Here is a 26178-nt window from a genome sequence, read left to right on the forward strand (position 1 = left end):
CTGACGCGGCACGACAGCGACGGGCCCTGTGGCGTGCCCACGCCGAGTGGGGGGGAGCAGGGAGACCCCCGGCGCTGCGGCCGCGGGGAGAGGAGCGGGAGCGGCGAGCTGCGCAGCCCTGCTTGTTTTTTCCTCACTCTGCAGCTGAAGAGAGGAGAAAAACTAATGAAAACAGAGCTCTGGAAGAAGCGCCAGGCTCGGAGCGGCTTCCGCCCCGATCCCCAGCAATTATCAGCCGCATGCCAGATGTTCCGATGCGATGCCAATGTCAGAGAAAATAAATCTGTGGCAGGTTCAAGGTCCCTGCCGGGCCGGCATGCGGCGGCTCGCGGCTCATCACCGCACGAGGCGGGGACGGAGCTGCGGGGCGGCCGCGGCCGCTTCCTCCCGCCGGGCATTGTTCCCCTGGGAAGCCCCGGCCTCATGCCGGCCGCTTGCTATTTTTGCAGCAAGGTGCTTTCAGGGGCAAATACGTCCCTGCTGGCCTTGGGCACTTTCCTTTGCACGGGCCCTTGACAAGGCCGCAGCGCAGCTTCTGCAGCGGGCGCGCAGCCCCGGGTCAGGGCCAGTGCACGGGCCGCGGTGCAGCCCGGCAGGTCCCGACCAGCATCGACGGGAGGGCGGATTTGGGAAGGCCGCTCCGGAGTGACCACCCAGGGGCCGGGCAGAGCCGGCTCCCGGCAGGGTGGGTGCGTGGGGACCCGGCACCAGGGATGCCCAAGCCCGTCTGCAGTGTGGGTGCCAGCTGGATGCCAGCTCCAACACCAGCGGCAGCAGCGACCTCTTGCCCACGCTCCTGCCCTCCTTCCCCTCCCCGTGCTGGGTTTGCGCCGGGACGTGGGACCGGCGGTGCCCGAGGAGACCCTGGGTACCTCTGGCAGCACACGCCTGCGCGGGCAGGAGCAGCCCGGCACACACGGAGCTCGAGCCGAAGGCTGCGCGCAGCCCCAGGGGTCCCTGGGGACAGGGAGGGGGTGCAGACTGGAGTGACGTTTCGGTGGCCACAGCACCCAGGAGGGAAGGACGGGGTGGCCCTGGGCTTCCAGCTGCATGGGTCCCCGGGGATGTGCTGGGGAGGGCACGGCTGCTGTTCGGGGCTGGGGCCGGGCCCCGAAGTCGCTGCCCTGCCGCAGCATTGTCATGGCCAAGGGACCGGCTCTGCTTCGTGCTCCTGACGGGCCCAAGCACCGGCACGTCCGTCACCAAAGCCCCAGCTTTTGGTCCAGCGACTGCCCTGCCCCAAATCCCCCTGGCTGGGCCGTGGGGCCAGCATGGCCATGGCGCAGCTGGAGCCCGCGGAGCCACGCCGCCCGCCGCTGGCCGCAGCCGTGCTTTGGCTCCTTGCTGGTGCGTAGCCTTGATGCTCAGCAAAGCATATCTCCTTCTTGGATTTTATCTCCATCCACTCAGCTTATCGGCGGCGGGGCAGCCCTCCTGCCTGCGCCACGTTCCCGGAGCGTGCCTGCAGCAGGTGTGGTCAGCACTACTGTTTGCCAGATCTCGCTGCCTGCACCGCCGGCTGCCCGCAGTCCCTGACTCCGGGGCCCGTGCCGATAATGCGCACGCAGCGAGGACTTTGGCGATAGCGTTCCCGATGACATTACCTTGTCCCCCGCATTCTTCTGATGCCACGCACGCCTTCGCTCAGGGGCGCGGGCAGGCCCGGCACATGGCGGTGTGTGCAGATGGTGCGCAGGCAGCGCTGGGAAGCGCTGGTGGTCTCCTCCCCGGGGGGACTCATTGACATATCAGTCACATAGTTCTGCATAATTGGGGCTTGGATGCAGCCTCTCTTTATGTTTCCTCTTGGCAGTTGCCAACAACATGAAGCACTCCTGGGTCAAAATGACAGCCTTTTGTTTACTATTCCTGCTTATGTGCCTCATTTTCTTCAAGGATAAGAGCTCTTTATAGGAATCTTTATTGTGATGAGGTTAGCAGAGAGAAAGATTTCTCTCCAGCTTTCTCTCTCTCTTTCACAGCTGATTAGCGGGGTCGGCCCACAGGGACAGCGACATGGAGCTTGAATCCAGCACCCACCTCAGGGTCCCCCCGGCCACGAGCCGCGTCTGCTCCAGCGCTGTCCTGTCCCGCCGGCCCCACCAGCACGCAGCCCCGTGCCGGGTGCCCAGGCCGTCCCGCGCCCCTGCGGCATCACTCCCCTCCGGCTCGTGGGGGGCTGCAGGGAGGGGATGCCACCAGCCTGAGCAAAGGTGCCATGAAACCCAACTGTGCCCAGGAGCTTGGGCAGGATCTTACCGGGAACACACATCTCTTGAGCACGCCGTTACCGTGCCGGTGGTGGCGGCCCATCCTTCGTCTGACCTCTGGGGCGGTGATCAACCCTGTCAGAAACACCGAGAACAATTCTTGCACCTGCACGTGGCAAACTGAGACGTGAGAGACACGTGATGGTCCAGTAAATGGTGACCCACCAGTCTGCTGCACTCAATGGACTGGTTTTCAGGTTTGAGCTCCAGGGGGACAGTGACTGGGCAAGAGATGAGGAGAGGTGTGAGAGCAGTTGGTGACAAGATGTGGAGAAGCTCAGGGAATAGACATGGCCAGTGATGGACTTCAATGGAAATCCTTCCCCAGCCCTGGAAGACTCCCCACAGGACCATCCCAGCAGATCCTTCACCCGTTGCTGGGCTGACACCACCGGTGCAGGCGTGGTGACCCAGCCTCACCTCACAGCCCGGTCCTAGCCAGTGGCCGTGGGGTGACACTCCTGGGAACAGCAACTCTTTTTTAGAGGAAAGCAGCTTACCCTTGAAAGTTACTTTCCGAAGGTCAAGAGTGGGACTGTGACAGAGCAGCCTGACAAACGCATCTCCCAAAGTCCTTGGGCCCGATAATGTATGTCCCATGCAATGTTGACACTAGTGATCCACCAAAGATCAGGTTAACAAGTTTGACGTTAGTGACAGCGTGATTTGTTCAGCGCTGGCTCTGAATTCATAGAGCGGCTGGCCTTCGGTGATAAACTATTGCACTGCGCGCACGAGGCTGTGGCAGTTGTCACCAGCCAGAGCACCGAGATGAAAAGGAAGCAGAGCTCTAATCAAAATACAGTGGTCAGTAGAGGTTGAGCTGAAAATGAAAATGTGCTGGTACTTTTCCCACTCCAGCCCTGCTTTCCAGGCAGCCCTTTGTGCCAGCGCAGGGCACGGGGAGAGGCCGCCCCATCGCCTCTGCACAGCTCCAGCAGCTCCTCTTGCTTGGGTTGAAGGTGAGGACAACCCCGTCGCCCCACGTGTGCGAAGCATCCTCTGCGGCTTCCCAGGGAGCCCGCCATTACTGACCTTCAGGGCCCCCTTACAGGGAATAAATCCAGGGCAGTGAGCGTCAAAGCTGCTCGAGCTGCACCGTGGAGGAGAACCCCTGTAAAGAAGAAAAACTAACACAACAGAGAGGGCAGGAGGCATGACAGCGCTTGGCAGAGGAGCAGAGCGGCACGGCTCATGCTGGGATTGAAAGGAGGATGCCATAAACCCTCTACAAGGAGCGGGAAGGGGGTAGGCATGGTGCTGCGGCAGGGAGGGGAGCGGGGACCCCACGAGCTCAGGGGGGAGACAGCCACCCTGCAGCGAGCAGGCTGGCGGGGCAGAGGCAGAGCAGCCGTGACGTCCATGGGGACGCTGGGGGAGATGGAGCAGGTCTGGGGCCAGCATCAGCAGGGAGCAGTGCCCGGGGTGATGGGGAGCCGGCCGGCCACTCTCCCTCCGCATCGTCCCAGCAGCCCAGGCACCGCTGCAGCCTCTGAGCCCTCCATGTCGAGCACATCTGGCTTCCCCATGGCCACATCGGGAAAAGGAGCAAAGCTTTCCTCCTGGGAAAGAAGCATCTTCTGCAGAAACACCTAGAGAAGGGCTGCTGGACCAATTCCCCCTCCTGAAGTCGGTCTTCTCTTCCCTCTCCCCTTTGCTCAGCCCATGCTCCCACAACACCCTTGGGAAGGGGATGTGCAGGGACTGCGGGACAGCACGAGGTCATGACACAAGATCCTCCCCAAAAGTGAGCTGTCCTGCTGCAAGCTTGGGACTAGACCTCAGGTGAGGCTGAACGTGCTCAGTGCTGATTTATGGTCTGACATGTTTATTGCATCTGCTGTGAGGCATAACACTCCAGCTTGGGGGAACAGCCGCTTCACCTGGCTGCAAACAACTGTCACGGGCTCTGCTAGGTCCTTGGCTTGGCTCGAGTTTTGGGACAGCTCTTCTGACCATCCCCTGCTCCCCAGACCAAAGCCCCTAACAAGCGGATTTCTGTTGTCTCTGGAGAACAGACACCAGGGAATTTTCTAAGGACAAAAGCCCAAAAGCAGGAGGACAGCCCTGCCCTCACAGGCGACCTTCATGGATCCCTCTGCTCCACGCAGAACCCAGAGCCACCAAGTCTCTCCTGTAAGCATGGCCGGGGAGGGCTGAGCACTTCATCTGCCTGCCCTGCCCAAGGAACCAGCCTTTCCCTGGGGGGACACGCACCCGCCAAGGGGGCTGAGGGCAGAGACCTGGCAGTGCCGCTCCTCAGCCTCCCGAAAGGGACGGCAGAGCCGTGGGTCGGCTCCCCCCGCAGCCGGGGGTCACAGCAAAGGGGCAAGTGATGGAAGGAAAACACCCCAAAACTGGCCAGCGAAGGAAAGCAGACTCTCAGCCCGCACCCCTCTGCCCTGTGTCTGGGGACAGGCTCTGCCCTACACAAAACCTGCTTGTTACAATCCAGCAGCTCCATGTTCAAACCCAGGAGCTACATCAGTGACAAAACCCTTCAGCTCAGGAGAAATATGGGGGGGGCTGCATCCCTGTGTGCCAGAAGGCAGACACAACTGCTATTTCTCTGCCATAGAACCTCCCATTATTAAAATAAGTGGGGAAAAAAAAAAATCCTAAATGCTCTTAAGCACAAGAGCTCCTAAACATTAAAAAGGAAGAATTTCCATTTTTATGAGTTTAGCAACGCAGAAAGTGCCGGCAGCCCCGCGGGAGGGAGCAGTGGAGCGTAGGGGCTGGCTGCTCACTTGGAGCCACCTTTGTGGCAGCGCAGCGTCTCCCTAAGTGGGCCTTAATGTGTGCTCTTTAATACACATGGAAATGTAAATACGAAAAGTGCTTCTTAGTCTTTTAACACACACCCACCTCAGTGACATGAGAGATCGTTAAATGATTTCTGCAGTTTCTCTCCAGAGCATGCTGGTCAAGGATTTCTGGTGCGTTTGCTTGTTTGGATTATTCCTCCTGCCTGCAGCAGCTGTTGCTGCACGGGTCTTCTCTCGCTGCTGGTGCAAACCCTCCTCCTGCTGCACCCTGCAGCGACGGCGACCCACCCGAACGGCTGCGTGTTCTGGCCATCCCATGGACAGGAACCCCCGGGTGGCACGGCCGGGCCGTGTGTGCCATGGTGGGCACCTCGGGCTGCAATGGTGCAATGACCAAAAGGAGGAAACCCGTCCTCCTGCCTTCTCCTCTGGGACCTGGGCAGGGGAAGGGGACCACCATGAGCCCATTGCGTGGCAGGGCCCAGAAGATCATGCAAAGCTTCACTCTTGCATTGCCCCTGCTCCTGTGTCCCCGTCCCCCCATGGCACAGGACCCCCCTCAGCTCCTGCCACACAGGCTCTCCCCAGCCGACCCTGCTCTTAGCAGAGGCCGCTGCCAGTCCACGCTGCCGGCTGCCCAAGGCAGGGGTCGTGCACCCGCCCGAGTCCCCAGCTGCACCAACGGCACCAAGGCCTTCCCCAGACCCACAAATGATTCCAGCCCCCGCTGCTCCACCGCAGGACGGCGGCAGGCAGGGCAGCGCCGCGGCTGCCACCCGAACCAGCGCTGGGTTCCATCACCCTGATGATGCCTCCCCCCCCGAGGGAGAGCCGCTGCCGAAGGGCGAAGGTGCAAGCCAACAGCAGACGCCACCAGTGCAGAACAATTCACATTTATTAGTTCATACAGCTAACACTCGCTAAACATGCGTTCAACACTTATTGGTCACATTTCCACAGGTAGTCAAGTCACAGAGCAGAGCAGCGGAGCAGGGGCAGGTCGGGCTGACACGGACCCGCACCGGTCCCGCTGCGCAAGGGGAACCGGCTGTGCCACGGCGCGCCCGAGACGTGCCGGCAGAAACATTCATTTGGTCGTAGCGTAGTGACGGAAAGGCAGCTCCCGAGAGGCGCAGCACGGTGCCCGCTCCTCCTCGGGCGCTGCGGGGCGAGGGCGGCAGCGGCCAGACACGCTCTCCTGCCCCAGCCCCGGCTCTGAGCGTGCCAACGTTCACCGTGTGTCATGCCGAGGCAACATCCTGCTTCCCTGATTTATGCAAGGGATCGTGGGAAAAATGAAGTGTTTTACTGGGAGAAACCATCACCTGGAATATCAGCGGAAGGACCCGAAGACCGGCACCAACCCGTCTTGGAAACATCCCGCAAACCAGCCATGGGCAGACAGAAGCACATGGCAGCAAACTGGACCCGCTTCCTCCTTGAGCTGCCCAGCACGCTTACGCCCAGGACGTAGGCGCGAGGGCTCTGCGAGGTCCCAAGCTACAAACGCAGCCTCTGCACTGCACCTGCACCAGGACAGAGCTGGAACCAGGCCTGTGGCTTGATGGGCACCAACAAAAACCAAACTGGCGAGAGCCACGTCCTGCCCCGCAGCTGCAGGCAGGGGCTGCGCTCTGCCGGGAGGGATGCCGGAGCTCAGCCCTTCCCTGCAGCATCGCAGACCTCCACCTCGCTGTGCAGGGACACACGGCCGCAGCCGCAGGACACTGCCCACGCTGTGAAACAGCGGCTCGGTGCAGCAGTAGCCGCAGCGGTCATTGCCACGGCACATCGGTGCTGGGCGAGAGCACGGCATGCGCAGCCCAACGCCTTCCCACGGGGTCAGGGGTGCAGGTGGGATGCAAAGTCGAAACCATCACCCGCAGGTTGAAATGCCGCAGCGGTAACAGGAACCAAGCCACAACCCACGGGAAGGGAAGCAAAACTCCAGCCATCACACCCCCTGTTCTTGGCTGGCAACAAACACTGGCAGTATTTTGTTTTTCACACAATCCCTTTGAGATGATAAACAGGATGTCACACGAGGTAGTTTTGTTATGGAAATTGAGTCAATAATGTTATCAACTATTACAAGACATTTTATAAATTGAAAGAAAACAATGAATCACAAAAGGCTTTGTTAAGGTTGATCGTCATCTGGTTTCAATTTCTGTTTCTTTTTGCCCTTGGGGGCATTTCTGCCACTGAACCATGTTGCTTCTTTCATAGACTTGTTAGAGGTCAGCTGCACGGGAGCTCTTTTTTAATTATTTTTTTTCAAGGGGAAGATATTGCCTGGGTTGGCCTGACTAGTTTTTTGCAGGGCTGGTTTAAACTCAGATTTGCAGATCCTGGCCAGTGAGACTGCTGGGAAGGTGGGTTTCAGCCCTGCAAACTTTTGCTGACTCTTGCTCAGCACTGGCACTGCCTGCGGCTGCATCGGGCTGCACGGCGCCTTTTGGATACTCCTAGCAGCTGTAACTGAACTAGTTTCACACGTCAGTACCTTTCTCAAGCAGTCTGACTGAATCTACAACCTTACCGACCCATGATGAGAAAGTTGCACTGACTGGCAACTAAGATGCTCTAATTCATAAGCAACAGAGTACAGAACACTGGGACTGGCTGCCAGGGACATATTGAGAAATTCCCATTTTTCCCTTTGCCACGAGCACTCGAACACATTTAACACCGAAGGCAGAAGGACGAGGTAATGTGCAAATACAGACAAACCTCTCCCAGCCCTAGAAGCTGATGTGCCTTCATGAAAACTCTGAAGTTCCCTAAACGGTGGTATTTTACACTTCACCATTTCCCCGTCCAACAGCGCCGGCGAGAAGGGCTGCGCGCCACAGGGCAGAGGGGCTGCAGCCAGAGAGGAGGCAGGGCAGCTCCGGTGCTCCCCACAGCCCTGACCAGACCCCCCTGCCTCTCTGCTCTCCCCAAGCCCCTCGGCCGCCTGTGCTGCCCCGGGCTCGGCCCCGCTCTCCCCGCGAGCCCCCCGCGCAGAGCGGACCCCCAGCTGCCAGCTCGTGCGAGGGCAAAGCCAGCCGCAGCTCCCCTCGCCACGGCCTTGCAACAGCCCAGATGGCAACGTGCGTCCTCGGGACGCTTTTCCCGTTGGACCACGTCAAGCCTTCAGCAGGCAAACTTCCCACAAGCCAAACCAGAAGTTTTTCCCCCAAAATCTCCGTATGGGGGCTTTATTCAGCTTTCAATGGCTCCTCCAAACAAGTCATGAAAGAAGCAACTGTTGCAACATCAAAACTAGGGTTTCTCTGGGTCACATTTTAAATACTTATCCCTGAGCTTCTGTGTATTGCAAACAACACACCGTGAACCCAGAGAAACACCACAGCTTGATACTGACATCCTATGTATTACCCTCGATTTACACATCATCTACAACTTAAAAATTAGCTTCATACTTAAACTAGTTCCCCAAGTTTCCCCCTTTCTCCTGCCTTTTATGTGGCAGGGATGATTGCCGCTTATTATCCTGAGAAATAACAACATTTTCACAGACACCAAGCTTCATAGCTTCAAATCAAAACCAAGAAAGAAGAAAGAATGAACGGTAAATAGCACATTCACAGGAGAATCTTTTTTTTTTTTTTTCATTTTTAAAAATGTAGTAAAGATAAAAGAAATTCAAGTTTTTTAAAAAAAGGTTGGTTTGAAGGACAAGACTGAATCTCCTTAACCCAAGGTGGCTGCAGTTCCGTGCAGAAGCCTGAAGAGCAAGGGCAGATTCTGCCGTGCGCAGCAGAGCGAGGGACGGGCAGCGAGCGGCACGCGACGTGAGCTCGAGCCTTTGCATGGGCAACTGCGGGGCGGGGGCACGGCCACCCAGGCATCCCCCGGCGAGCGATGGCAGCCCTGCCGAAACACCGCGGCGCCCGGGAGCCCTGCTCGCTCTGCTGGCGCTGCTCGCTCGAAGCAACACCACAGCACTAGGAAAATGGGTGTTACTGGGGCAGCAGCTCGCCGGTACCGGTTGCCCTGCAGCTGGCAAGGCGACTGACCACTTTGCACTGATCACCCCGAAAACGCCATGTTCCCCCTTTGGTCTTTGCGTGACGGGAAACGGCAAAAGCTCAGGATTTAAGAATTACAGAAAAATCCAGAGCTGCACCCCGATGACCCAAAGCAAGCAGTGCCGCTGCACAGCACTGCGGGCTAGCAGGCGTGCGATGAGAAAGACGAACGCCGCTGGCATTATTAACAGTTAGAAAGTAGCTAGTGCGTATGTAAAACGGCTAGAGAATTAGCTCCTGCTGCATCAATCTTGCCATGCCCAGACAGAGCCCATCAGTTTTGAGGTACCTGGCATCTCTGAGCATCCTGGTCGTCCCTCCATCCCCCAGCCCTCTCGAGGGGCCGGGCATGCCGAGGACAAGGACTCGCTACTGACACACACAGTGGGGTCAAGGCTGAGCTGACGGGACAGAAGCCTGACCCAAAGGCAGGCAGTGGAAGAAAACCCAGCTGCTTTCAAAAAGCTTTTGTTCAGGTCCCGGGGTCTTCCCACGCGAGCTGCAGCTCAGCCCCATCAGCTGGCAGCAGCAGTTTCTGCTCTGTTCTCTGTACCGGGTGACGAGCTTCAAGCTGCAAAACAGCAACGAGGATACCTCGGCAGAGTCCCTCTGAATATGTGAGCATGAGCACTTCAAATTTATGTCCCAAATCTCTGTTCAGATTAAAAGTAACTCTTCAGCTTTCCATCTGCACAAATGCTATGAAGGAGAGGAGGGGGTCAGTCAGCCAATTTATCTTTCAAATCGGGGATAAAAATTGACTTGTCATGGCAGAAAATTCTACCAAAGACTATTATTGTTGATTGATTCCTCTATGACAGAAGGTCAGATAAGCAAGAGCAGATAGATACCAAAGATAATGAACTTCCCCCTACTAGCATTAAGCACAAATAAAATATGAGTCCCTGTAAACGGAATGTTACGTGAAGAATGGAACAAAAATTCCAACCTTTCCAGGGTGTCCTTCAAACCAAATTCACAAATACATCTAGTGACTGACCTAACATCTCTACGTCTCTAGCTACATTCCTACCTTCTCATAATACCTGAGTTTGCAATGCAACACATTCACTTTACCCTGTTTAAAAAATACAAGTCATTAGAGGACTTGGTGCAGAAGATATTAAGAATGACTGTCCAGTGAGCTAGATTCTGGTTCGGTATATTAGCTTCTTCCTTACTTGTCAGTTTAGTAAGGCTTTTCTACTCCCTACAACAAATGGGTTATTTGTTAACGGATACTGCTGCCAATCAACCTTTCTAAAATTTGTTTTATACAATAGAAAGTAGAACATTCTTGTCCTTTCACCATCATAAATGATTTTAGTTTTTTTGGTGGTGGTGGTACAGCATTAGTCTTGGGATTCTATTTTGGATAAACACCGAATATCTAACAGATTATTTTTGTTTAGTATTTGGCAATAAGATGACCACTTTTATGTACACTAATTAAAACGAACTCTTAATTCATCAACAGCTTATAATAATTCAGTAACTGTAGAATAAAATTACTCCTATGCAATTTTAACAATTCCTTGAGTGTATAAAACAGCAAGCCAGAAGATAACCCGTAATAAAAAGATCATATCAAGCTATTTGGAAATTAAACTTAAAAGCTGAGAAATACTTTCTAACTTACAAACAGATATACTAAAATCTTCCCATTTACACTTGAGGTATAGGCTGTATGCAGAAGGCTTTCCTGAGAAATACGCGCTTGTCTCATTTTACAGTCAGAAAGTAAATGAGATTTACGGAACCACCTTTGGATTGTGAAGCTCTATCAAGCTGAACTGCTGCTGGGCCCAGCAGCCGTTACCCGTAACATCCTATTTAAATAATGAAAAATGAGCAGCTAGTGGACTTTTACAAAAGGGAAACCGTCAAGCTGGAAGATGCCCAAGCGGGACTGCAAAAGCGGCGATGCCGCCGTGGGTCCGCGGTCAGCCAGCAGCGGGTCTCCGAGGAGAGGTCTGACCGCAGCGGTCAGCGCCCGGCACACGGCACAGCTGCCGGCTAACCGAGAGATGGGCCAAGCCGGTGGGTCACAGCATCTCTTGGGCTGCAACCGAGGGAGCACCCGCTTGGTGAAGGGGAAGGAAAGACGACTGCGGTGAATGAGATTTTTCTCCTGTTCACCATCACATTCATCTCTCAGCAGCTCCCGTACCTCTGCGCAGTACTCACTTTGTGCCACACAGCTGACATCAGGACAAGACAAAAAGGTAGCAACCGGTCCCTCCTACCCTGAAGGAACAGAAGTTGTTTCCCAAAATATTTCTAAAACAGCATTCAAACACTTGTTGATGAACCCTCTTGCTACATAAACATCAGATTCGTATCTAAGGACACAGGGAAGGAAATCTAGCCAGGGCAACACGGCTGCCTAGGAGAGCTACTGAGTCTCCAAGCGTTAATTCTTAATGAAGGAGATAAGAACAAGAGCATCTCATCCAACCTCCCCACCACCACTGTGAGCAGGAAGCCATGAGGTTACTCATGAGAATACCCAAGTTTAGATAAACACCAGCACTTAGCAGTTACTCAAACAGCTAACCAGTTGTCCTTAACAGCTCTGGGCCCCCCAGCATAAGAAGGACACAGACCTGTTGGAGCGAGTCCAGAGGGGAGCCATGAAGATGATCAGAGGGCTGGAGCACCTCTCCTGTGAGGACAGGCTGAGAGAGTTGGGGTTGTTCAGCCTGGAGAAGAGAAGGCTCCAGGGAGACCTTAGAGCAGCCTGCCAGTACCTAAAGGGGGGCTACAGGAAAGATGGGGAGGGACTTTTTACAAGGGCATGTAGTGATAGGACAAGGGGTAAGGGCTTTAGACTGAAAGAGGGTAGATTTAGATTAGATGTAAGGAAGAAGTTCCTCCTGGTGAGGGTGGTGAGGCACTGGAACAGGTTGCCCAGAGAAGTTGTGGATGCCCCATCCCTGGAAGTGTTCAAGGCCAGGTCAGATGGGGCTTTGAGCAACCTGGTCTAGTGGAAGGTGTCCCTGCCCATGGCAGGGGGCTTGGAACGAGGTGATCTTTAAGGTCCCTTCCAACCAAAACCATTCTAGGATTCTATGATTAAACCAGTTCTCCATGCAGCAGAGTGGTGTGGAGGTTGCGAGATGGAAAATCCAAGCCTTGCAACACCTAGGACAGAACAGTTTACCAAGTACTGCATTCATACCATTCTTCCTGGTAAGAAGGGATTCCACAAGCAGCAGAACAGTCCTGGCAGAATATGACTATGGATCATGCATTCCCCGAGTCCAGCGGAGAAAGCCAGGCCAGAGGACACTGGAGTCCCCTATCCCCATTACACAGGTCACATTTAACCACAGGGTACGTTAACTGTCCCCACAAACGGGCTGCTTGGGATTGCTGCAATGCAGAAGCCTCCTCAGTAGTCAGATACCACCTTGGAGGAATAGACTAAAAGAGGCAATCCTGCCTCCTCTCTAAGTAGGTTTTTCCTGCTTTTGTGAACCTAAAATGGATGTTAAGGAAGTGACGAGAAATTACTTGCAGTTCTCTAGCAACAAGAGTACCTTTGTGTAACACCAGGAGCCTGCTACCAACTGCAGCAACGCAATTTCAGTCGAATGGACAGGTGTGCAGCAACAGTGAGAGGCCAGCTGGTCAGGCTGGGGTTGGGGGCAGAGCCCACTCCTGCAGCTCCCAGGAGGGGACGGGGGCAGCGAGCCCCTCGCAGCTCGGGAGCACTACGATCCCGCTGGGGCAGGATTTGGGGAAACCGCAGGAGCTACCACCTGCATCTGAAAACTGCCAGGGGAAAAGAAACCAACTGGCTAGACAGACTTTTCCTTCTTCTCCACTCCCTGCCTTTTTAAAATTATTATTATATTTAAAGAAAAAAAGCTTGGCACTTCTCTAACACCCACTTCTCCAAAATCGTCCATTTGGGATACTAACAGCTCTGTTGGTGTGGTGAGGCCGTTTGCTCTCTACGACAAACGCTTTTGGATACAAATCATGGAAAGAGCAGTGCGCGAACAGCATCTTCTCCTTGAGGTAGTCTTAGTCATCTCGGTCCCCAGCCCCAAATACAAAAGAACTAACCCTAACAAACACTGTAACATTAAACATCTTCACATTCTGTAAACCACTGGAGAATGCATCTGCTGCATTCATACAGAACCATGTGCATTGTGTTGAAGATCATACATTCAACTCTGTCGTGAAATAAATATATAGGAAAAAGAGTAAAAAAACAAAAACAAACAAAAAAGATTCTTGCTACAATGGCAGGGACACCCACCGCCCCGTCTCCTGCCTGGATCGCGTTTGCCCCTCTCCCGGGGTGAGCCAGCTCCCTGCCTGAGGCGCAGCGTAAGGCACCGGCCAGGGTGAGCTGGGCTCACTCTTTGCTCACACTCGTCTTGCAGGAATGTAGAACGGCCTTAAAAAGGAGAGGCAGCTGCTCCAGGGGGACATTCACCATTTTTCCTGGTAAGAAAAAAACCAGAATTAGCAGCCACTCCTGAATCAGATTTCAGAGACACCTAAGCCAGCAACACTGGAGATGGTCTTACCTTGAACCTCTCAGAGAAACAGTTAATCATCCTACTGCTACATTAGACATTTGATATTCATTTGGACACAACAGGATTTATTATTTACTGAATCGAAAGCAAAATAAATGGGCAAAGTCAGATCAAAATGATTTCTCCACAATGGAGCAGTATTTATAGAAACTGGGAAAGACTAAATCCCGTCTCTCCTCAAACTCCCTTGTTGATCTCGATGAGTAAATTATGAGAGCTACTCTGTGATTATTATCTAGTTCGTTACAACAGAGTGGGATGAAGCATATGGAGCCTTGACACAGGGAGGCAAGTATCTCCCTTTGCCATAACATTCAGGAACAAACAATGTTTTAGTAACACCAGACCTTGTAGATCTAATTAGTGACACAACTACATTTGAAAATTCACCTGCAGATTTCAAAGGTCCAGATGAGCTGAAACCTGGGGGTTACACTGCAGAACTGCCTGCCACTCTGCTTATCATCTGCTCCTAATTAAGCGGCATTTCAGGGATCCGTCTATTTCTTATGAGAAAACTACTCAAGCCAGGATTACACCCTTTTGAGATAAAATGCCTTTTGAGTTGGGATTGCAAGGGGGAAAATAAAACAAGAACCTGACCAAAGTACTTAAAGGGTGGCAGGTCAGAGCAAGGCACATCTTCTTGGGAGCAGGGGACTCGGGAGTAACACGTAACGCCATGTCCCGCCAGCGTCACAGGGACAACTTGCAAAGAGCCAGTCTGGCTGGGTGAGCTAGGGGTGACGGGAGATCGACTTAAAGGTGAGAGAGAAGCTTTGATAGAAAAAGATCCCACACAAACATACTCCACCAAAGTCAACAAGAACTTCACTGTTATAAATTAGTTTTCTTCTAAAAGCTAATTTCGTAACTTGCACACAATCTCAGTGGGAGAGGAGCTCAAAAAGTTACCTGCAATATATCGTATCTCTGGCAAACACATCATTAAATCCGGAAAACGGTTTGGCTGGTGTGGGTATTTGTACTCCGTGAAGTCCTGGCAAACATACCAATACCGCTTATTCAGCTGCTCCAGTTGGGACGCGTTAGTCAGACCCCTGATGTCTGAAAGAGAATACAATTAGAGTAATGAAAACATGATGAAAACATCCTAGAAAAGCAGCAGACTCGCACTTATTGCCATTTCTTCAGCAAAGACAAACTGACTGCTAAAACTCTAAGCTGAGTCCCTGCTTTGGAGACTGGCTTCGAGTGCCCAGCTGGACAAATACTAAAACTCCTGTCTCCCCTCCCTGTGTGCCCACATCACAGATGCGCCTTTACACGCGTGTCTGGGTACAGGATTTCCTTCCACAGAAGACCAGGATGAGAACAGCTAATGTCCTAAGCTGCTCATCTGCAGAGCTCAATGGATGCTCTTGGAGATAACAGCTCCAGCAACCTTAAATCCCCGCCTGCCTGGTGTAAAGCAGCTGTATGTCAAGGTTTAGTCCTCACAGCGGATTCAGCGTAATACTTCCTCAGACACAAACATGTTGATTTTAGCTATATCATCTGGGCTGAGGAAAGCGCTCAACTCTATAATTCAAGGTATCATCATATTTCTCCCCATCTGCTTATGAATTATGTCATACAAGCTTTATAAACTTGTCAACTTGTTATTTTTAAATTTAGCTTTGCCAATGTCAGGCAACATACACAAAGGAAAAATGGAGGTTTCCAAGCTATCAAACTGGCAGGAAGGCCCACTGTCACCGTTCAGCATGATCAACAGCATCGGAACGCTGCTGGGGGTCCTGGGAAGGATCCAGCATGGTAGAGCAAGGAAGGTGCAGAGCCTCGGTGCAGGCTGAGTACTGCAAAACCATCTGACGGAAGAGGCATTTATCTACTGCCCAAAAGCTGACTTTTAAAAATAATTCTCAGGTATTTCACATAAAAAATTGCAAACTTCAACTAAAAATAAAAGAAGACAGGAAGTTAATGAAAATACATTTTGGAAAACAATGGAGACAGCTCGAGAAGTGTATTATCCACTGTCAGGAAACTGCCCAGGGAAGCAAACCGGAACCTCAGCCCGGCACAGATTGAAGCGTCAGCACTATCTCCTCCTGGAAATGAGTGGGGGAGGAGAGAGCCTGCAGCACATTTTTACAGACTGCAACTATCTTTCACAGTACAAAAGACTTTGGGGACATTTATTTCCAAAATTACAGCTGAACACCATCCATTAAGCGTTTGCCTCTCAACAGTTTTCTTCATTTACAACATGAAGAAATGTCCTGTGAGGCCCCACAGACACGTGGCCACAACAAACGGCTGGGAAAGGGAAGGGGATCCACAAGCAATGGATTGAGACAACATACAAGACTGGAGACAGGGACAAGCACTACCGAGGAACAAAACCAATTTATTCCAAACTATCTCAGCCCACTGCTGTTGTTAGGAAATGACCAGGATCTTCTCACATGTTGAAGAATTACTCTGCATGGATTTTGAAGTGGCCAGGGTGTTGCAGCAGCCTGGACTGCCAGCTTTAATACGCTGGTTAATCAACAGGAGCATACAGTCCCTTCTTAGGCAGAATTCATTCCCTGCACAAAAATACTTCATTCGTGATCACTTTTCACTTTGAAGAGTTAGCATTAGGTATAGAATCTGAAAAGCAGGAAGCCAGCTAGGTGACCTAAGTATATATCCTGAAGGTAAATATTTTAAAGAGTCAGAAAAGCTCTAAAAAAAAGGAGCACTGGTTTTACAAATTCACCCTTTAAAGCAGAAAAATGAACAAATACATTTTCTAATTGGGAATCTTTGAAAGGTTGTTATGTAAATAGTCAACGTTTACTTCAGGAAAAAAAAGCCACGCAAATCAACTGGTTTTAAAGTATCATTTAGTTAACTGCCGAAAGAGTTATCTAAAGCAATAATACTTTTAGATGACACATCTTTGTCTGATGAAAAGTTTGTTAGCAGCTTGTAAGTCATCATTCACCCAACCTTAACCAGGAAGGTTTCACCAGCCTCTCTGCTCTGTTCTTATTCTGGTATTGGTGCCCTTGGTACATATATAAAATGATACACTTACTGTCCCTGGTGCCTATATTTAAAGGCAATAAAAGTTGGCTAAGCAAATGAATTAATTCACTTCCAGGATTTCTTTATGTGCGTACCTAAGTGTCCCACTCTGCACGGCGTATGGTCTGCACACATACATGTGGGTCTTTGTGGGTCTCAGACCCCTTCCTCCCATTTTTCATCAGGGAAGCAAAGACTGCTCAGACTGTTTCAGAGAATTTCTCCAGTGGGGCCGATACCTTCTCTTCGTCGACTCACCTTGATTTAGGAAGTTAATGGCTTTCATACACGCATACTCCTCGTTGCTGACCTTCAACTGGTTAAATTTGCGAAAGAGGTAGATCAACCGCTCCATCACCTCCATTCCCTCTTCACTGAATCTGGAGGATAGAGATCACACATCAATGTATACAGGACACAGTCTGTACAATAAAGGCAAGAAGCTTATTAAAATAACTTCAGAGATTTAACGTCTTCCAAGAGAATTAAAAAAAACTGTCATCAAAACTGCTTGAAGTCTGCAGGCACCAATAAATTAAAAGTAGAAGGAAAATGACTCAGTTACAAACTTGACTGCTACAGATATTTTAGCAAAAAAAAGTCTCTTGGTGTTTCAGTTTATCCCCAGCCTGCTCTGACAGAGGAAAAGGTTTGATGGAGCCAGGAATATGCAAAAACTTTGTGTGTGCTTGTAGGCACACTGCTTTGCCTCTCTATGCTTGTATGTCCCCAGATTTCAATGAGGATTGTGTCTTTGCACTTCACTGGGCTAACAGGAGGTTTAACTAAGCAGTTTGGGGGAATGAGATCAGATTTCATAGAAATGTGGAGTGATACTTGTCTTGTAGGGCATGAAAATATCCTGCAAAACACCCGTCATCCCGCCAGATGCAAGGGTCAGTGGGTATTCCCCTCCTGCCTGGTATTGCACTGCACCTATCCACGATAGAGAGCAGCTCACAGCCACGTTATACAGCACTGTGCCTTACTCCTGATGGGTATTTTTGCAGGATAAAAGCACCTCTAGCAATCCTTGGAGTGCCTTCCCCCATTCAGAAGACAAGCTGCTCCCAGCAGCGTTTCACATGTTCTAGCTCCTCACCACCTTGCACCTTCCTTCAATTTGTGCTTTCCACCATTTGCAGCAACCCAGCGTAACCTGCACTGGCCACCAGCAGAAACACCAACGCATCCTTGGGGGCCTGGAGGTGTCCCCAACAGCTGCACAACACCCTACATCCCACCCTAAGAAATCCAGGATTGGTGCTGCTTTACAGCACATTACAGAGGGATGCTGGCTCTCTGCAACAAACACACCCAACCTGATATCCAAGTTGTTGGTTTTAAACAAACCCCTCCATTCTACAAAGCTGATAAATTAATTTTAACCTTTGCCTATAGAAACAGTGCAATCCCCAGGCTTTGGCTCTGCACAGCACATTTCAGTGTATCGGCTGAACAGAGCAGCACCCAAGCAGGGCTGCTCCGGTGGTACAGGACTGCAGGAACACAGACCCCAGACCCTGCTGCAGAGACGCTGCCTCCCAGAACAAAGTGCATTTCCAACAGCAAAAGTGCCTCCAATTTCTCACCCCTGTACAGTGCCATTGGAAGTTGCCTGGATTTAAACACTGAGGAATTACCCTGACCCATGTACAACAGTGGCACACACTTCATTTATCTGACAGACAGGTGAGGAAGCTCACCTCCCAAAAACTCCCAGGAGTGACTCACTGTACTTCCACACAGCCGTATTTATTGCCTGTTCATTATGGTTTGTTAATTTTCTTCAGCTGAGAGCTTCTGGGGTGAGACATACTGCAGGAAAGCTGGAATCCTTCTCACAAATAAAAATATGCATGAAACCACAAATAACCAATGTTAAAGGGAGTGAAACTGCAGGCTATGGTCTGAGGTTGAATTGTGCAGTCTAAGGAACACATGCATTTTCCTTCTAAACCTTCCCCCTCAAAGAGGACATGCGGGATTCACTGCACTTCATAAATGCATATCAAGATTCAACCAGAAAAGCACTGCTGCTAGTGTGGACTGTCAGGGATCCTCCACTGGGATCTGGATCCACCATCCGTACCAGCCCTGGAGTATCTCACCAGGTACAGCCACACTTGTTTCTGAATCTGTGCCGTTTGCTGAAAACAAGCCGCGCATTTCTCCTGAGCATCCACACTCGCCAAGGGAAGCCAGCGACAGAGATGGGCAGGAGAAGGCACGCTGGTGCAGAGGGAATGTAAATCTCCCCAAAATCTCCTGGGAAATCGCCTGATGTAGATTTTGTGGGTGCAGAACGAGGTCCTCCTGCTGAAGAGGGTGCCAGGCTGCTTCTTCAGGAGCGACGCCTCGCATGTGCACCATGCAAAAACCATGGCATAAGCAACAGGCAGAAGCGGAGCTGGAGGTCACGGAGGGCTGCCGGTGTACACAGACATGGTCCAGGACCATCCCGCACGTGCCAATGGCCCCTCGGGAACACATCTCACAGCAATACCCCTGGTTTCAAAGAAACCACATATTGCAAAAATGCTCAGAAGTGCGGCAGAAGTGTTTAGGGATGCTTCAGCTGCACTCTGGCATTGTACAGCACAAAGAATAAGAGCACAGCCAGAAAGCCATCTTTGAATAGAACAAAAATAGAACCTTTTTCACTGAATAATACCTTATTTTGGCATGTGTGTTTGTTTACTTCAAAGTTATTTGTAAAATGCATGGTGGAGTTTGACCTCAGAGAAGTGAAAACAAGCTATCTGAACTCCAGGTCACTTCTTCAAGAAAGTAATATTGTAAGTGATGAAAGCCTTGTCGGCTAATCTAAAGTTGTACAAGTTTTCTTGCTCTCAAGCTGACATTAAAAATCTTGCAGGTGCAAGATTGCAAAGCTCAAGAAGTTAATGAGCACAAAGACCACTCAGTCGTCTGTTGGGTTTAATTGTTTTTAGAGCATGCACATTTTTACCAGCCACTCATCACTTCATAAATCCAGGAGAGCTCTTCTCTCATTCCTGCAGTTGAACTGTCTTACTTTTCTGTGCATACTTTCCTCCCCCTTTCAAACAAAGCTGTTCTGTTTTTCACAGCCCTATTTCTTCTCGAGGACTGACTCCTCCACACACTCTTCCTCACAGTTTACACCAGGCAAGTTTCTGGCTGGGAGTTATCGGGATCAGCTGGAGAGGAGGGGGAAGGGAAGCGCTATCAGGAGTGCTGGGGGAGGTCAGGAATCTATTCATTTCATATTCATCTTCAGAAAAACAGCACAATAAAAGAAAACATTTGATCTAGCAGGCAAACAGAACATTTAGCCAGTTGTTAGAAGTGATTAAAACACAGGGGCTGCCTTCATTTGTTACCTACCTAAGCATTAGCGTTGCTCCCGTCGTTTTGCTAAGTAAGAACAGAAATTAACCTCAAAGTGACAGATTATCACAGCTCAGCAAGATTTCTTCAACCAATCTAATGAACTTTGATTTGCAATGATTACTGATCAATGCCAGAGCTCTGCAAAGAAACAGGGGCTCTACGAGGAAACTCACAAGTCGGACACCTCTCCATAAGAGCCCCTTACAAATCCAAAGGGACGAGCGTTTCCACGAGTGCATTGGACAGGGTGACTGATACCCACGACCTATCCCACTACCGCCAGCAGACAGTCAAGCTATGGCTGAACTACCATAAAGACAACCGAGAAGGAGCCATGCAACCTGAGACCCCTCATCTGTGCAACTTCCCGCTAAATGGCTTTTTTGGTGTGCGTTTTCCCACATTACTAATGACAATTAACAATACTTGAAGAGCTGTATCAGAAGAAGAGACTGCAGAAACATTCCACTCCCAAGAACACCTATTTTCATCCATGTGCACAGATCTTCTCTGAAGGACTTTCGAGGCAACCAGCTCTGAATTGCCGGTTTCTGAAGGGCGAGGATTCCTCCTTTGTCTTGTTTTCTTACCTCTCGCTTGTATTTATCGCAAACCCAAAATGAAACAAACACTTCTCTTTTGAGGCTCTGACCAGGACAGCAGGAACAAAAGGACGGCTGAATGCAGAACAAGTGTTATTGTGGTTTTCTATGACCCTTACTGTTCCTTGCAGGAGCAGCACCAGATGCACGATGAATGGCCGGGTGGAACAGCACCGCGGAGGAACCTGCCCCAGGAAATGAGACACCTGGGTCCAGCTCTCAGCTCCTCCACTCGCCTCTGCCATGGCCTCAGCCAGCCAGCCCCTCTGGTTGTCGAAACAGACACACAAAGGAACCTCAAGGAACCATTAGATACTGTGATGGCTGAGGACCGCAGCAGTATTTTAAATCTCTGCTCATCGGACGCGTAGATACCCCAGTGACTCTTGCAAAATCGCCAAGTCTAGCAAGGGCAGAGCGCAAACGGGACAGATGTTAAAAGGGAGGGTGGGCAGCAGTTTCCGTAAATCCGACCTATTCTGCTATAAAATTGTGAGATTGTGAGTCTACTACCAAAAGGAGGATCTGTCTGGCACCAAGACTACAAAACAAAACACCCAAACCAAAAAACAACACCCTGACCAAAATGATAAATGAAAGGCAGGTTCCTCAGAGCATCAGATAGCATGTACTATGGAAAAAACAAGAGCTAAGTTGCAACATCTTTAAATTTATGTAATCAAAACAATGAAATAGCAATTAATAATGAACACTTTGATAAAACAGACAACCAGCTTCGTGAACAACCTTTCCACTGGCCCAAAGGGTTTTTAAATAGGACCTTCCGTCCTGTATCTCAGGGTTACCCAAAGTGTTGCTTAGTTTTACTCTCCCCTTAAAAAAGACGGTTTGTAGGGCTGTGCTGGAGGATGACAGCATTGCTATGGGAACTTCAAAAAGCACCATACAGCACTATGCACCTTCCCCTGCAGAAGGAAGTTTTGGTTCAACCCTAACTAACCATGGCGTACTTTCTAAGCCTGGAACAACCATCCCCTAAAAAACAGAAAAGGAAAAGAGCAGCAGGTGAGGTGACCCATCCCAGAAGAGGTGGTTAGTTGGTCACAGGGCCAGAAACACGCACCCGACCGCCATTCTCCCAACGGCTCCTCCATCTCTAGATCTTGCTCCCTTATCCACGGGCTCAGCGCGACATCTCACCTGTGCAGCTCGTCGTCAGAGGGAGAGTACTTGGAGGTGACGTCTGCAAGGTCACCAAAGATCTGCTTGCTGTAAACAGTCAGCGAGGAGAGCAGGATTAGCTCCTGCCATGTAGAGCTGAGCAGGCAGGTATAGTCCTTGATGGAGAGTTCGCAGAAGAACGGCAGCTTCTTGATCCAAGCAATCTGCCTGAAAAGCAATTCATCCGCCAGACGACACAACAACGCAAACAGCTCTGCCTGAGTCACTTTATACCTGCAGGCACAGTTAATATGAAGGCATAAATACAATTAGCAACATTGAATGACATCATCTGACAAGGCACTTGAAAATCAAGGCAAATGCCACAGGAATTCGTGTTCGAGTACCAAATGTGCTGGTACCCTGAGTGTCACCTGGCGGGGGGAGCCGTGATGGCCAGCACCCAGCCTGCCTGGCCAGGGGCTGCAAGAGGAGCCCCCCCCAAAGCCCCTGGGGTCACCCACCCAGCCAGCACCCAGCCTGCTGGGCATGGGGCAGCTCAGCCTCAGAGACAGCCCTGCAGCTCTTGCCAACAGAGGGACTACCCAGCTTTTTTCCACTTGTGTATTTTTCCAGCTTAATTCCATGCTTATTACTGGGCCTTTTGTATAGTTAATGCAGTCTCAGGGCTGAAACCCATCGAACCCGCTCCCGTGCAGGCCTAGCCTGGCCATGTAGCCTGGACCCCAGCCAGCTCCGTGCATGCCAGCTCCAGCCCCAGGCAAGGGCACAGGCCACCCACCGGACGGAGTCCGCTTTGCTGCTTGCACTATGGCTGCATCTTCTCCCAGGGGACGTGCTCCCCGAGCCGATCGGGCTGCGAACGCACGCACCCAGCCACCCCCCTCGCCGTCAGCAGCCCCTGCGGCACAAGCTGCAGCCGCGTGTGCAGGCAGGGACAGCCCGGAACACGCAGCCCTGGGCAGCCTCTTGCCCCACGCCGCACGCACTCACCCGTCCTCAATGAGCATCGGTGTGCCGAGCGGCTCCAGGTCCTCCGCTGACACTAACTGATTGATAAGACTGTGCGACTGGGGGTCCAGGCTGCGCGTTTGGGGGGGCATCAGAGCCGAGTGAGCAGAATAGCTAAAAAGGTGCGGGAGGTACTGATAGTGCGTGGACACCGGCGTCCCGATATACTGATCCCTGAGTGCAGCGAATCCATTCAGCTCCACGGACCTACTGGAAAAGGAAAAGCTTTTTAATATACCCCCAAAATTCCACTTGATTCACTAAAATGTTGCATCCAGCTCCATCAGAAATGTTAATAAAAACAGGGAGGAAAAAATCAGAACGGAAAATGCCTTTGTATTTAAACGCTACTCTGGAAATAATTGAGAGTGTGCAGACCAGACACCTTACGCTTGCCTCACTAGTTGAGCCTGGCTCGGCACTAGTTACCCTTATGGAGATCTGGGAACTGCTGCTGAGCAGCCATTTGGAGAATAAAACAGAAACCCAACTGTACAAAACATTTCCATCCCAGCTTCCTTAAACGGCCAAAATTTAGGACTGTAAATTAAGTATTTACGCAGCCAGTGAATACAAATATCTCCTAGCTTAACATGCAACTGAAAGTAGATGTAATGCAGGTGTGAGATTCTCGACATGTTTACAATCAAAGGCTGCATCAGGAGGCTAGCACTCCGATTCCTGATGCAGTAACTGACATTAATATAACACAATCAATTAGTAACCTAACTGGAGTCATTTATTTTCAAAATCTGAGCACAGTGCAGAAAAAGAGCTTATGCAGAATGAGCAGTGAAAGGTAATCAAGTTCCCATGATCTGCAGAAAAAAATATCAATACAAATTAAGAGATATATTTTAAATGTAATTTTAACTCAACATTGCCTTCTTTTTCATTTGCTCATGACCACCTCCCAGTTCAATTTTTTTCAATCCAGTGGCTGTCCTTCTTAAAACACAATTAGAAATGTAAGGATCTGCAGGATGCACAGTTTACACAAAGATGCACTCACAGTGTATTCTTCCTACATTGACCCAAAGTATCACTCAGGGAAAGACAGTCAAGATTACTGTAATACGAAATTCTTCCAGGGGTCACTCCCACCTTGAAGATGGAGTAGAAACAGGTGAAGGCTGGTTGCTCTCAGAAACTCCATTTCCAGGGGAACTATGGTCACTGTCTCCGTTGTTGCTCCATGACATGTTTGCCTCTCCCTCAAATTCTTGCCCAGACATAATTCTCTCAATCTCTTCCTCTGATATCTGTCAAATACAGGACCGTTATGGTTACTTCAGTTGAGAACAGAAGGCAGAGCCTCGGTATGCGAACACCTTGACTGTACAGCCACATCCAACAGACCTGAAACCATCCTGCACCAGAAGAAATGCTTCACCATTCCTGTAGATATCACACCTTTCCTTTAAACTTAACGAAGTACATGAAAAATTCTATTTACAGCTAATTGCGGTGACCTCCAGTGCCTGCAGTACAATTCAAGTGACGATAACACAGCAGGCAGGAATGGACACATGAAAAGACGATGTCAAATACACACAGCAACGAGCCATAAATCAGCCACTGTCACACAGTGAGAAACCTGGGAGTAATAGAGGCCAGTTCATTGGGAACATCACTCAGTACTCGGCAGAGGTAAAGGCAAACAGAAGGTGGGGTAGGCTCCAGTTTGATAAAGCAATTGAGAGAGGCAAGGTGACACGTATGAAATTAGTCAGGAAAACATTTACAGGGAATTGTTGTTCACTGTTTTTCCCCAGGTAAGAACCAGGTGGCACCCAAAGAAATAATCAAGCACCTAATACTTAAAACAAGTATTAGAGAGTAATATATATGAAGTTAAAATAGACTTGAAAAAAATAAAAAATTGAGTTCACTGAAGTATAAAGTTTCAAGAAAGAGCTGGGTATGTTCCTGGAGAAATGTTGCATCAGTAGTGGGGAAAATGCAACATAAAAGTTTCTGGGCTCTTTTTTTTAAATTCTGTGCATGTCCCTTAGCGAGGTTGTTGCAAAATACGGAAAGACCTCGAGTTAACATGCTGCAAGAAAGTGCAGTGAACTCTGAACATCATTTTCAAGAGCCAAACATTGCTTAGACAGTTTATTCCAGTCTTGCAAAAGTGTCAGAAAAACTCAGTAAGCTTACCCAGGTACAGCACCTGAAGAGTGCAATAGCTAAATAGTCTCAGTGCAGGAAATGGAGTTGATGGCATGACCTACGGTCCAACACTGACCGATCACGCAAGTCTCAGATGAGCAAGGGCCCACTCTGGCTAGCAACGCCTGCTGTTTTACTACAGCTACATTGCTCAGAGAGGCAGAAAAAGTTGTTATCTGGCCAGAAATTAAATGTTTGTTCTTCTTCGATAGACCCCCACAGGCTTTAAGAATCAGTAACTAATGCTGTTACAAATATGAAGTTTGCAAACAGCAGAAAATGTTCTATCATTACTAAGAGATTTTATTGTTTGAGCTAGGCGCTCTCTGATGCTGACCACAGGCATGGCCGCACTGTCCAATTCTTGCCCTTTTCTCGGTTTGCTATGGAGGACCTTACTGAGCAAGCAGGGCATCTGGTTGCCTGGCTTCTCATGGTTTGGTTCTGGACTGGGGCAAGTAGTCTCTTCATAGGCACAGAGAGTCAAAGAAAATGCTTTCAGTGTTATTTTTATTTTATTAAAATAAATAGTAAACTTTTAAAAGACCTCTTTTCTAGAAGCGAGCTGGAAATGGCCATCATTTCTCACGCGTGCAGTACAAGCTGTTGTGCTGAATTACCTCGCGCTTTACAAGACATCTCCAGACAAGCTGCACCATCAATCAGCGAGACATTTACTGGGTGCCCCGCTTGCAACAACTGAAGGAATTGCAGCAGGCAGCCTGTGAGATTTACTGGGAGCTGCGGAGGGACGGACGTCCTTGTGCGGCTCACAAAGGACAGAGCGCTGCAAGACTGCCCATGAATTCACATAGGCACCCTGGGACTGCGCCATGTCCCCTCCGGGAACAAGCAAGCACCGAACTTTATTTACAAATCTACAGTTCATGACGTAATTCAACACTTGTGGAGAGTCAAAACCCTGCTACGCCAGCAGAAGGCAGAGGCAGGGCCGAGAAAGGCTCAGTCAAACAAACCCCAGCCCCATCCCATGCCGAGCTGCTGCCGCGGTCTGAGCCCACCGCTGCGAGAGGAGCTGTGTGCCGAGGCCAAGGGAGCAAAAGCTGAAGGGAACTGTGGAGAAACGGTCGGACATGCTCACCTGGACAGGTCCGATGCTTTTGTTTCTGCCTCCGGGCATGCCATCCTCTCTGATTGCTGAAAGAGAACAAACCAAACCTTGGTGAGGAACACTA

General features: G+C 50.5%; 1 protein-coding gene across 4 annotated transcripts in view; it reads right to left on the reverse strand.

Moving 5' to 3' along the window:
- Positions 1-11937: 11937 nt before the first annotated feature.
- The window catches only part of NR6A1 (nuclear receptor subfamily 6 group A member 1), a 95370-nt gene continuing 81129 nt past the window's right edge, over positions 11938-26178 (reverse strand). The window contains exons 5-11 of one of the 4 annotated variants that reach the window (XM_029999664.2): positions 26085-26140; positions 23912-24069; positions 22790-23014; positions 21815-22069; positions 16935-17056; positions 14550-14702; positions 11938-13536 (exon numbers count right to left, since the gene is read on the reverse strand). In XM_029999664.2, the coding sequence (XP_029855524.1) occupies positions 13448-13536; positions 14550-14702; positions 16935-17056; positions 21815-22069; positions 22790-23014; positions 23912-24069; positions 26085-26140 (1058 nt within the window). In that variant the 3' untranslated portion in view covers positions 11938-13447. Of the gene's footprint in view, positions 13537-14549; positions 14703-16934; positions 17057-21814; positions 22070-22789; positions 23018-23911; positions 24070-26084; positions 26141-26178 lie in introns of all 4 variants that reach the window. The other 3 variants (XM_029999663.2, XM_029999665.2, XM_029999666.2) reach the window with 3 other exon arrangements.

Source organism: Aquila chrysaetos, chromosome 24, assembly GCF_900496995.4.
Source record: "Aquila chrysaetos chrysaetos chromosome 24, bAquChr1.4, whole genome shotgun sequence".
NCBI lineage: Eukaryota > Metazoa > Chordata > Aves > Accipitriformes > Accipitridae > Aquila > Aquila chrysaetos.